This window comes from Rhinoderma darwinii, chromosome 6 (assembly GCF_050947455.1).
Source record: "Rhinoderma darwinii isolate aRhiDar2 chromosome 6, aRhiDar2.hap1, whole genome shotgun sequence".
NCBI classification, from domain to species: domain Eukaryota; kingdom Metazoa; phylum Chordata; class Amphibia; order Anura; family Rhinodermatidae; genus Rhinoderma; species Rhinoderma darwinii.
In genome coordinates, this window is record NC_134692.1 from 137,717,851 (window position 1) to 137,731,512 (window position 13,662).

Genomic DNA, 13,662 nt, shown 5'->3' on the forward strand with positions numbered 1-13,662 from the left:
CGCGGGGGGGGGGGGGGGTGTCTATACCTGTCACATTACCTTTATAATGAAAATCTCACTATTAGCAAACAAAGGGGCAGAGATATAGGCTTGGGGGTCATTATGCTATGAGTTTCTCTAGTAAAGGGGCGGAGCTGTGACAACCATAAACAATCACTGTAGATGAAATAGAACAGCTGGTGATGGATGATGGATCAAATGAATGATGAAATGGTTAAAACAGTTGCATAGGACAGGAAACCAGTGATACATTATCCTAGCATTAGAGGATTTATGCATTTTAGGTGGAGTTGCCCTTTAAATCTTTATTGTGTACTAGTTACAATGCAGTAAAGTGGAGCATTGTAATTACAAATCCGCCCTTATACATTTTCTAGTGCTTTACCAGCTTGGTCTTCGTTCTGCCCATTGTGCCCGGCTGATAGCTCGCTCTTTGAACTCTTGCTGGCGGAGTGCACTGAAGCATGCTGTTACATTAGAGAATATTACTACTTTGCAATTATTCCATTTGAAAGCTCTTCCCATTAATATATATAGTTTCTCTTACATGTTATCATTACATTTCATGGGCAAATGGACAATTCTTTGAAAAGTGCACTCGCTTACCAGAATTACCTCTGTGAATCTAATTTTAGACGTCATTTTCTCTTTCTCTTTTTTTTCCCGTTCCTTTTAACACATCTCTTCTGAGCAGTCACATAATGAATAAAATAAAAGATCGAGCTTGGGTTGTGGAAAGGAATTGTAAATGACAGACATTAGAGTAACAAAATACCCAAAGACTTGATGTCAGGGCCGGTGCCGGCACCAAGGAGACCTGGAAGCATGCCAGGGCCTGATGGGCTCAAGAGGGCCCATAGAGATGGTCAAGCTCAGGCTTAGGTAAAGGAGGCCCACAGGGTTGGGTATAATGAAAGCTCAATGGCCCTCTTAGACCTGGAACCAGCCATAGGACTGTCAATGACTATTTTTTAGAGGTCTAACTAGAAGCTTTGGGCCCCAATTCAAAATCTTCACCAAGGTCTCCCAACCATCACATGGCATATATAGTACCGCTATGAACATAGAAGAGAGTGGAGGCCTTAAATGAAAGATTAAAATTGGATACTCTCCTACCACATGACCTTGCTCTTTGCCCCGAGATTGGTGGCCCATTGCTTGTTTCCACCTATTTCCTCCCGAACCCTTGTAGACCAGACAGATCTAGAAATTGGTGGTATAGGGACTATTCCCCCATCACTTGCTTGCTAACAGTTTGGTCTCTGTGGAGAAGACAATCCAAGTGTTGGTTCACGACATCCATTAGAAAGAAAATAGGACCTTTTCAAAGTGGGGCCTTCTACTCAATGGGCTCCTTCCTTCCTGGTCTGCTGGTATAGTATGTACTCCCTTGGATACAGGGTAGGTTTTCATAATCAATCCTACAAAGATGTAACTTGATGTGTCTGCTCTGGTCTTCGTATTGATTCCAAGTCTCCGTCAAAGTTAAATTATTTGCTGACACAAGCCCGACGCAACGTGACCATCAATACAGAGTGAAGCAGGAGGGAATTACACCGCGGTCATCAAACCATGGGTGACAGGTGCTTCATCATATCAGAAAACCCAAAGACTACTCATTGGATGAGAACTTTCCTTAGAAGATGAGGTTGTCTAGAACGTGTGGGGTGAAGGTCAAGAAAGGTGCTGACTGGAAGGTCCCTTTGGGCAGGAGACTGTTAAAAAATAATGATAAACCCCCAGATCACCATATTGTAGTACCCGAGGGCAACTAGGGAAGAGAAGGTAACCAGATGTCTTCTAGCCTAGATGGAACATCTGCCCAAGCCAATAGACACTTGAATTCATAACTTGGCCAAAAAGGTTCATGGTCTCAAAATGGGCCCACAGGACAATTTTAAGTGCCAGGTATAACATGAATATACCACAGTCCCAGCAGTTCCCAAAATTGTCTATTGCCAATTTTCTCAGTAGGCCTCCTAAATCCTAAAAAAAAACCATCTACTCATTCCAGGCACGCTCTTGTCCACTAAACTATCCTTGCATCTAGAAATAAGTATCAAGATCACTCAACCCTTATATGATCCAATAAAGGGATTTGTTTGAAAAATTAGTCGTCGCCCCCCCCCCCCCCCGTAGATAGGAAAGTGACTGTATTTTCCCTCGGAATTAAAGAGGAAACGCTCGTAATGAGTTGGCAGGACACGATGTAAGTTGAATGCCAGGCAAGTGAGCTCGTAATTAGAGGAGAATAGTCCCATACTGAGTGGAAATGGTCTTTGATATGTAACAGTCCGTCCATGTTGCTTTGTTACCAGTATGAATGCAATGCAACCGAGAAATCCTTACATGTTGTTGATTCTCCGCCATGAAACATTGGCAAATAAACTATTTTCAGCTGATTAACATTTGGGTTGAATACGTAGTTTTGTTGCATTATATCCAGTGGAAAATGCCTTTATTTACCTAATATGTAAAGGACCAAGATGGGTAGGCGGAGTAGGCGGCTGCCTAGGGCACCATTGTAGAGGGAGGTGCAGTTTATGAATAAAGGAAAAGATGCGGCTGATTGAACAGAGTAAGTATTGGATGTAAGTGCAGTTGCACACGACCGAGTGCCACTCAGGCCGTTTTTCACGGCATCCAAGTGGCACCCGATAGTTTTCATGGACCCATTCGCTTTAGCAGATGAATCGGGTCCGTGAACCCTGACCCGACTCTCCGATCTGCGGAAAGATAGGACATGTCCTATCTTTCCACAGATCATGGACGTGACCCGGCCGGCACACAACGATCGTGTGCATTAGGGATTAGTGTACATATATATATATATGTATATATATATATATATATATATATATACATATCATGTAAGAGACCTGGTTGACCTTACATTGTACGCCAGTGTAGCCTGCAGGTGTCACGGTTGTAATAATTGGCTCCTTCACACGTGTCCTATGGAGCGTTGTTTGTAGACAGTAACATTTTGTAGTATAAATACATGAAAAATACATGAATGGAGTCAGGATCAACCCAAGTGACATAAAAATCGAATTCTATGTCACAAAATGTCATTCGCAAAATATTTGGTGGAAGCAAGTTGTTGTGATCCTGCATCTTCTGGAAAACTGGGTTAGAGTTGCCCCTTCTCCTGGGTTGTTTTAGAGTCTCTGGAAATCTCTTGGGATCGCTGGGATCCTTGGCTTTAATGGGAGCTGTAGAAATTTGTGAGCTCCCCCTTGTGGTGACTCCAGGCAACCAAAATGTTATAATTTAATTTTGTGGCTGTGTGTAGGGAATGCTCTGTTTTAGAGGCAGTACTTTGCTGACACGATTCTTTATAGGGGCTTTATGATGGCACTGTGTATTGGGGGGGAGGGGGGGCGGGACTCTGCAGGGGAACTCATTTGCAATTCAGGAGTCTGGAAAAGCTGGATGACAACCCTTGGAGGATGGGGGCATTAGTGTTAGCCATTTTGGTTGTAATTAGTTTTATAAGACACAGATATAACTAAATTTCACCTGATTAGACTATAACACCTGGATAGACTCAAGAACATATTTAGTGGGAATTCTTTGCACAATTCTCCCGCAGTGACACAGTAAATGTCGCTGAATCCTCCCATGTGACCCGACATACCCAGAAGCTCGTCTCTGCGGAAATCAAGAGATATGGCTATGAGAACGGAGGATTTTGCGAGCAGATGTTGGGTTTTACAGCGGGCATAGAGATATAGGAGTGTGTTCTCTGTAAGAAAAATGTAAGAAGCGACCAGAGTGCACTCAACTTATCACAAAATATTGGTGTAATTGTGTTATAGTCACATTCTCCGCTCACAATGCTGCGTGTTAATATCCTACACATGAGGCCGGGATCTGTAATGTGCAAGTAAAAATATGTCCAGGATTATAGACACAAAGTCATCTGATTCATAATGAAATGTCTGCCAGTATTAGTAGTGAAATAAACATATTTATCAAGCAAGGCCAGTATTATAGTAGTTATATTCTTGTATATAGGGGTAGTATTATAGTAGTTATATTCCTGTATATAGGGAGCAGTATTATAGTAGTTATCTTCTTGTATATAGGGGCAGTATTATAGTAGTTATATTCTTGTATATAGGGGGCAGTATTATAGTAGTTATATTCTTGTATATAGGGGGCAGTATTATAGTAGTTATATTCTTGTATATAGGGGCAGTATTATAGTAGTTATATTCTTGTATATAGGAGCAGTATTATAGTAGTTATATTCTTGTATATAGGGAGCAGTATTATAGTAGTTATATTCTTGTATATAGGGGCAGTATTATAGTAGTTATATTCTTGTATATAGGGAGCAGTATTATAGTAGTTATATTCTTGTATATAGGGGACAGTATTATAGTAGTTATATTCTTGTATATAGGAGCAGTATTATAGTAGTTATATTCTTGTATATAGGGGCAGTATTATAGTAGTTATATTCTTGTATATAGGAGCAGTTATATTCTTGTATATAGGAGCAGTATTATAGTAGTTATATTCTTGTATATAGGGGCAGTATTATAGTAATTAGATTCTTGTATATAGTGGACAGTATTATAGTAGTTATATTCTTGTATATAGGAGGCAGTATTATAGTAGTTATATTCTTGTATATAAGTGCAGTATTATAGTAGTTATATTCTTGTATATAGGGGGCAGTATTGTAGTAGTTATATTCTTGTATATAGGAGCAGTATTATAGTAGTTATATTCTTGTAAATAGGGGGCAGTATTATAGTAGTTATATTCTTGTTCATTAGGGGACAAAAGACAGCTGATAAATGATATTTAAGAGAAGGTAATCCCTTGATTAATCAACATCTGAATTATTTTTTGGTGGAATTATTTCTGTTATTTTACTACCTCTCTCTTATTTCTGATTTTGACTTTCTCCTGTACAAAACAATTCATGGGAACTTCAGTCATTAACATTTATATCTGCTCTTCCTTGTTTTTCAGTGATGTCTCTGCTCTCATTGCTTTGAAGAAGATCCATCATAACCTAAGCATGGACCCCATATCACTTCCAATAGCTTCTTTCTTGGAGCCGGGGGTAGGGGACCCCAACCTAACAGTATGCAAGAATGTGACTTGTAATGAAACAGTGATGGAGGCCTCAATGTCAAGGATGAGCTCTGTCCTCATCCCCTTTATTTATTTGCTGGTATGTGCTATTGGACTCAGTGGAAATACTCTAGTCATCTATGTTGTCCTCCGTTATGCCAAGATGAAGACGGTCACCAACATCTACATTTTGAATCTGGCGGTGGCAGATGTTCTTTTTATGTTAGGACTGCCCTTTCTTGCTACCCAAAATGCCATCTCTTATTGGCCCTTTGGAACTTTTCTTTGCAGGTTGGTGTTGACGGTGGATGGTATAAACCAGTTCACCAGTATCTTCTGCCTGACGGTTATGAGCATTGACCGCTATTTGGCAGTGGTTCATCCAATCAAGTCAACCAAGTGGAGGAGACCCAGAGTGGCAAAACTTATCAGCGCCACCGTTTGGACTTTTTCTTTTCTGGTTGTCCTTCCAGTTGTAATTTTTTCAGATGTCCAACCGGACTTCCACACGTGCAACATCAACTGGCCAGAGCCGGTCAATATTTGGTCTACTGCATTCATAATCTACACCTCTGTGTTGGGCTTCTTTGGACCTCTACTGGTGATTTGCCTCTGCTATCTTCTAATTGTCATTAAGGTGAAGTCTTCTGGTCTTCGTGTAGGATCCACCAGGCGTAGGAGATCAGAACGTAAAGTTACGAGAATGGTGGTCATCATAGTGGCCGTCTTTGTGTTTTGTTGGCTTCCGTTCTACATATTGAACATTGTCAATTTAACGTTTATCGTCCCGGAGGAACCAGCATATGTTGGTGTGTATTTCTTCGTGGTTGTCCTGTCCTACGCCAATAGTTGCGCAAACCCGATCCTCTATGGCTTTCTGTCGGACAATTTTAAGCAGAGCTTTCAGAAGGTTCTCTGCCTTCGCAAAAGCAATGGCATCAAAGATGCCGACTTGACCGAAAACAGGCAAGAAAAGAGCAGTCGAATCCAGGAGACCATGCTCACGTCGAGGAACTCAGAATTTAACGGGCACATGCAAACAAGCAAAGTCTAAGACACCAGACCCTTCATCCTTCGCGAGGAATGTAAATATGCACCGAGCACCAGAGGCAAATAAATATGGGTTATCATGGATAGAAAATGAGAATCCCAACCTTGAGGGAATTCTTCTTGAAATCTACTTAAAGATGGAGGTGTTTTCTATCCATAACTGTGACTGAGGAACATTTAAAGGAACTTTGACTGCAGTATTTATACAAATGTCATGTCTGGTCCCACCAGTGGATAATGACGTTTTCCTCTCTCGCATCCTATGCATTATTCTTCTCAACTCTCCCTCCCCCACACCCTAGAACATTATACCGAGAGGTTCATTGAGACCCATTTGATAGTCAATTCACGTGAAGCTATTTTCCGTCTGCAATTACAGCTGTGAAACATCGTGTCTGGTTCATGGTCAGATTAAAACACCCGTGAAGTGGATCCAGCATTGTAATGTAAACACACGTCGCATTTCCATATAAATGTGCGCTATATATGGCTGAATCTACCGGGACTTAATCACTATTCATGCCAGAAGGAGAGGTAATGCACAATGACGGATGTGATATCAGATACCATTATTCTCATGCTACATCAGGTTTCCCTCGACTCTTCACAATCACATTTCTCCTCTCGGAACAATGGATATTGTTGGGAATATTTGTGTTTTATAATATGGCTCACGTCTATGAATGTTTTTGTTCATTTTTTCCCCCCAATTTTTGTTTTTTAAAGTAAAAGTCCCTTAATCCGCCATCCAACAAAGTCAAGTATTTATTTCCAGCTGCCTGATAATCCAGAATATTGCATGAATAGGAATAGGCTAATGAGTGGTTATAAGCAATTAGACGACCCCTAAAAATGTACACATTATAGTATTGGGCTGCATGTTTTCCTTCGGGATATTCTCTCTTATAAGTAGATTTTATTTTTGTCCATTTTTTAATCCGGAATGTTTGGTGATTCGGTCCCTACATTTTTTTGTTAATTCCAGATTAAAGGAATTTTGCCCTTGATTCCATCTCACAGGATATTATATCATATTAAGTAGGGTATTATGATGCTACATTGTGGGATCTCTTATCAGGAATGACTATTTGGGAGACAGGTCTAAATGACATAGAATTATTATCTAAGAGAGAAGGGAATATAATCTATTGGATATAATCTTTTGTTCCCTGTTATCAGCCATTTCAGGCTAGGGATTGGGGCTGACTATAGTGTTCTTCAATGGGATGAATGATTGGAAGTGTAGAAAACTCCCCTCCCCCATGATCACTACTTTATGTCACATATCTCCAGTGCCGAGGACCTCCGGAGACATTGACATCCATATGGATTATACAAGATGCTCCTCTTATAACGCTGCTGAACTAATTTAAGGTGTTTCTCCACCAATTTTTTTAATATTTAGTGCATGATCTGAAAAAAAACACTCAACAGAAAATATTGACCCTCATGACTAGTAATCTTCTACTGATGAGTGCATTGATATAAAGGGGGTTTCTACTTGGACAATCCCTTTTTGTAAGATTATTACAATAAGATGATTACAAGGTGTCCTTATGCTGTGACCCCCAGCGATCAGCTGTAATCTGTGGGGAACCTGTTAAATTTTCCTGCAGTGCCACCACAGGGGAAATGAAGTATTACACAGCTCTCATTGAAATCAATGGGTAGCCCTTGTAATGCACGGACGTGTTGGGTCCTCCAGAGTGGGAGACACTCGCTGTAGCCGTTCTGGCTATTTGACAGTGGCCTTTTAAACCAGACAGCCCCATTCAGGTTCCTTGTCGACAACAGTTCCCCTTACCCCGATATTCTTCACTTCCTTGAATGTGGTCTCTGATTGTCCCCAACACTTTAGTAAAATTAGTAAAAGCATGAAATCAAGTAGAAGCTTATCGCAAACCAAAACATCTGCAATTTAGCTCAATTTGCAGTAAAAAAAAAACGCGTTTTGACCACACAGTCTGGATAAACTCTAAAGGAAAGGAAAAGTGGGAATATGACACACGGCCTAGTATGGAAGCTGTCGTAGTATGGAAGTTGTCGTAATAGTTTGCATCTTTTGAAACAGGAATAGAAATTCTGAATTTCACTTGGGTCTGAAGTTTGCAGTCTAAAATAAATGGAAATCTTAGCTGTAGTCAATGGAACAGCGTCATTCAGTGGCCATTATTGGTAATGCACTTTATTCAGCTCAGCAAGCGAGAGATGTAAAATATGCTTTTGGATTAAAAATAAATATACTGTATTTCATACATTGAATTTGTTTACAAAAAAATATAAACTCAACCAAAGTAGCAGTAACCCTAATGCAATGGTCTCCAGCCTGCGGAAATCCAGATGTTGCAAAACTTCCCGCTGGCGGTCGTCATGATGGGTGTTGTAGTTCTGCACTAGATGGAGAGCCATGGGTTGAATACCACTGCTATAATGAATGGCAGGTGGTTAAGATAAACCTATATGGTATGTATGTGTGACTATAGTAAAAAATATTAAAGAAAGGTTTCCCTCACATCTCATTTATATTTGGAAGAATGTGGAAATAAAACATTGAAGGGAATTAAAAAACATTCAGACTTAATGGTCGGATCCAGTTCATGGTGCTAGGGGTTCCGCTTGCATGGATGGCATTGCTCTTTAAAGGAATTGTAAGCTATAGGAAAAAAAATCGGGCTTAACTGCAATACCAGACACAACACATGAGTGGCGCTGTTTCTGGAAAAAATAAATCCGACCCTTATTTTCTAATTCCATACATTCCCTTTACGTAAACTCCCTATAGGCTGCATGTACCTGGTGCCTGATATCATTTTTGACTTATGGAAAAAGATCATAGACCAAAGTCAACACGATGAGCGGCGCATGATGTCCGGTTACTGAGCACGCTGATCTATATTGCATGTCTGGGGTTTACACATTGAAAATAATGAGCTCCCTGGCCTCGGTTGTTGGTGTATAACCTACAGGAAAGGCTAGCTTACATGTCAAGATGTTCCAGGCTTACAAATACAGGAACATCTTCTTGATCCCTAAAAACTGCAAACTACTGGTAACCCCCAAACCCCTCTCCCCATATTAGACTCACAGGGGCTCAGAAAGCTGAGATATGAGGAGCGGTTTGGATGGAGTATGGAGGTCACTGGGGATCTTCTTTCTCTGGTCATCATATTAGTGACTTTATATGGACAAGGCATACACAATAAATTTGTTCTAACTCTGCAGAGTTTTTTTTTAGCTTCGATATACATTTTACCAGATACCTGCAGCCTGGCCAACAAAGTTCTTAGGCACCTCAGAGGCAGGCAATTTCTTACCCCATAGGCTTGTTTGAAGCTTGAAGATCCTTGAAGTCTAAAGGTCTTCTCCAACAAAGTTGTTAGGGAGCTCAGAGGTGGGAAAGCCCCAAAGTCTTGTTCAAGCATGAAGTGCCTCAAAGTCTAAAGCTCCTTTCCAACAAAGTTCTTGGAGAGCTCAGATGCGGGCAATTTCTTGCCCCATAGACTTGTTCGAAGCAATTACCTTGAAGTCTTTAGGTGGCCAAACTGGCCATAGATATTAGATAGTTGCTACCAAAGTTTGGCTTGATCTGCCAACAAATATCTAATTCTATGGCCACCCTAAAGGGATTAAACTATCTGGGAACCCATTTTCACATGCCCCATATGTCTGGTGGACTCAACTTGACCCAAAGTAGCTGCTGTAGGAGTAGTGAGTGGCCACATGGAGCTTCCCAAGTAATACCAGTTGATCACCGGGGGTTAGAGAACCCGGACCAGTGGCCACTTGATTGGGATGATTTGGTTGCAGGGGCAGCTTATTTCTAAAAAGTGGTTGTCCAGATGGAGCAAACACTTTAAGGGGATTCCGTGATCAATGAAAGGTCATAGACACACACTAGGTTATCTAGATTGGGGTCTCTTAAAAGTGTATGTCTGAAAATTGTTGTAAGTTTCTGCTGGGTGTCGTAGTTTCACAAAAGCTGGAGGGCTACAGGTTGCTTTCCACAATCCTAAATTGAAGGGTTCCAGTTACTGATGTCTTTTTAGAGTTGCGCCTTTATAGTGTCTGATCACTGAGTGTACGATCACTGAGTAATGAATTAGCCGATGCCGGGCATAGAGAACTGAGCGTACTTTGTAATGATGACGTTTCCTTCTACAAAGGCATCTTAAAAGAGCCCCTGCTGTCACCTTTGACCAGCTTCTCAGCTGGTTACACCACTGAATTAAGACCATGACAGCTCTAGGATGAATATATATTGAGTCCCAGCTAAAGTCTACCAAGCAGTAATCTGAAGACCTGTCATGACCTTCTCCAGACATCATAAAGTGAGGAGGTCAAACCTTAGAGAGTTACAGTAGATGGATTTTGACACCCACATTCAATTATAGATGGATACCCAACATAATAGGGTCACACAGACCTTTAGTCAACCACAAATATTTTTGATGATGGCTTGAAGTAAAGTTTTTGAGAACCAACCTTATATGAGTAAACCTTTCATCTCCAGGACAGGCGATCAGAGGTCATAGGACATACTTCATGGACCATGACTACAGTCACTGTTGGGATGGTTCGCATACTCCACATCCATGGATGAGAAATTGAGGTTAAAGTCTGACAGGCGAGGAAGACAACCATTGGTAGGAGAAAAGTTTCCCTTAAAATTCAGGAACTTTAAAGTCCATCCAAAACTTCGTCTTTAAACCTAGGTCATCCAATGATGGGCAGCACTGAGTAAGGACAGATTCATCTACTTTTATCACGTTTCTGTAATTTGAAATGAATGAATTTGGAATTTGTCAAAATACAATAAAATAGTACTTTTCACAGAAGAAAGGTCCTCGAGGCATAATAATTTTATTAGCCAATCATGGTTCCGTCAAAGCTGAGATATTTTTGCATACACAGTGTGAAGTGTGATAGATAACAACCTTATACTGTAGGGATGATGTTTTTTTAATAGGGCTTGCCTGGAGGTAAATTCTGTTTGTTATTTGATGTGCTGTAAGTGTGGACCCATGCACGACCTTCATACGACCTTGCCATATTTGAATATAAATGTTCCATTCTGAAGGGTCCTCAGGGTGATAAATATTCTGCATGTAATGTGTGAATTATAAAAATATAATAAAAATACAGTGGACATGTTACTATTCATCATATACTCTACAAAGGGGGTTGTCTGGTTTATGGAAATTCATTTTCAAATACTCTATCAGGGTAGTATAAGTTAATTGTGGGGGGTCTCAAGTTCAGGGCTCTAATTTATTAGCCAGAGTGGAGAGTGGCTACAAAGTGTGTCTTTCACATTGGAGGACCCAGCACATCACAGCCTATTGATTTCAATGAGAACTGTGTAATGCTTTATTTCACCTCCGGAGGCGCTGCAGGGAAATTGAACACTTGCTGCCTTGTTTCCCAATTTATTACACGTTGCATTATCTTAAATAGGACGTCCTTCGCTGTAGTTTTTAAACGCTACGATCTGAGCAATGAGAAGTGAGATTTAAATCAATCAAAAGCAATTATATTGTCACCATAGAGACCTAAACTATCACTCGGGTTGTTATTATCTGATTAAGTAGATTATAGTTAAGAAAAACTCTGATAAAGGAGCCCTCCCTGTGCCTCACCCCAAAAGACAGCAGTAATCCATGAATATGTAATTTTGCATTTTTAAAAAAACTTTGACTACAAGGTGGCGCTGTTCCACTGTTTGTGGAAATTATCAAATATATGACTTCTCCCGAAACAATTGCTCAAATTTTCATATTTTTAAGAACATTTTGAGTCCATTAGATGACACTATTCCATTGTTTCCAGCATGTGTAAAAATACTTAGTTAAAAAATAATTACTTGAAGTTTTTTGTGTCCTTCAGAAGACGGTTCTGTTGCTTGTAGTCCCTGTAAACATATTTCTATAGAAAACAATTGCTGGAATTTTCATATTTTTCGGAATATTTTGACCACTAAGTGGCGCTGTTCCATTGCTTCCAGCCTAGGTAAATATATTAAAAATAACTAAGTGAACCTACTAAAAAAAATTACAATAATTTCTCTATTCTTCAGAACACTGTAACCACCAGATGGCTCTGCATTGTTTCTGGCCAGTGTTAACAAAATTGCTCAAACTATTTCCACTTCCAGAATATTTGACCATTAGGTGGTACTCTTCCATTGTTTTCCGATTATTTTTTTCTATCTCACCATACAAAGTACATAAACACATCATATTTATAGAAATATAAGTCTCTCCAGGGTCATGTAGTAAAATATTTAGTGTTTATGTGTGTAAACTTTTTATAACTATATCATTGCAGTCCTTCTGGCAACAAAGTGGTTAATCTTGATGCTTTGTATCTAAGTAACCAATACAATGGAAAGGTTAAAGTTTGTAATGTCTCTGGGGAAGTTTTATTGTTTGATACGGAGTGAACAGGAAGTTATTGATCTCTACGTCTACAATTACAGCCGCCGCCAAGAAGAATTTCACTTGTGAAATGAGGCGTGAGTGTAAATAGTATTTATTGTTGCGGAAGGTCAATCTGAGTGGATATTTTCAAACCTTCAAATAAACTATGATTATTTATATTTTATTACTCCTGTCGTGTCCTTTACGTTTTTAAATATATGGTGGTAGAGGAATTTGCGAGATGGGAAATGACCTTTCAAGGCAAATATTCATTATCTGGCCGCGATCTCATATTTATAGAAAAGCACTTGTCACCCATGTGAATTATTCCCAGCTACCTGGGGTTTAAGGAAATGTATCATCGATAAAGAACTTATTATTTATACCAGCTTTTTTATTCTAACCATATTTTAAAAATATGTTTATGTGACTAACCACGTAAAAAAAAATATTCAAATATTGCAGTTCTCAATCTGATTAGAGCAGTCAGAAAAGGCTGATATTTCCTGGTTTCTGTAGCTCACTTTGCTGTATAGCCTGGAACAATGTGAGCAGAGTCATCTCATTATCCTTAGGCTGAGTTCACACGGGGCGGATATGCTGCGTAAAGTTACACTGCGCACCCGACCAGGGAATTCCGGGCGAAAAAGCTCACCAAATTGTGGTGCAGTTTTTCACCTGGAATGTCCGCTGCAGAAACTGCAGCAATTAGCCGGCCTCCTGGGACGATGTTTCATTCCCAGAAGACCGCTGCAGCCTGTGATTGACTGCAGCGGCGGTTACATGGGACGAAACGTCATTCAAAGCGGGTAAGGATGAAAAAACACTGGGTAAGTATGAGAATTTTTTTTTCTGATATGCGTTTTTTTGCTGCGGAATCGCTGCGATTCCGCCGCAAAAACGCAGCAACTGCTATTCGTTGCAGGTTTTTATTCCCCAATGTATTTAAAGGGGAAAACGCGCAACAAATAAGCAGCATTTACGTAAATACAATTGACATGCTGTGGAATAAAATTCCGCACCACCTGTAAATTTATAAGCGTTTTTTTCCGCTCAGTATTTACGCAGGGTGTGGATGAGATTTGTTCTATCTCATTCACTT

The 13,662-nt window shown here is 40.0% G+C and overlaps 1 protein-coding gene across 1 annotated transcript in view; it reads left to right on the forward strand.

Moving 5' to 3' along the window:
* The window catches only part of SSTR5 (somatostatin receptor 5), a 19,584-nt gene extending 6,840 nt beyond the window's left edge, over positions 1-12,744 (forward strand). Inside the window, exon 2 of the mRNA XM_075830596.1 lies at positions 4,990-12,744. Coding sequence (XP_075686711.1) covers positions 5,039-6,148 — 1,110 coding nt within the window. The 5' untranslated portion in view covers positions 4,990-5,038 and the 3' untranslated portion in view covers positions 6,149-12,744. The remainder of the gene's footprint in view (positions 1-4,989) is intronic.
* Positions 12,745-13,662: the final 918 nt, after the last annotated feature.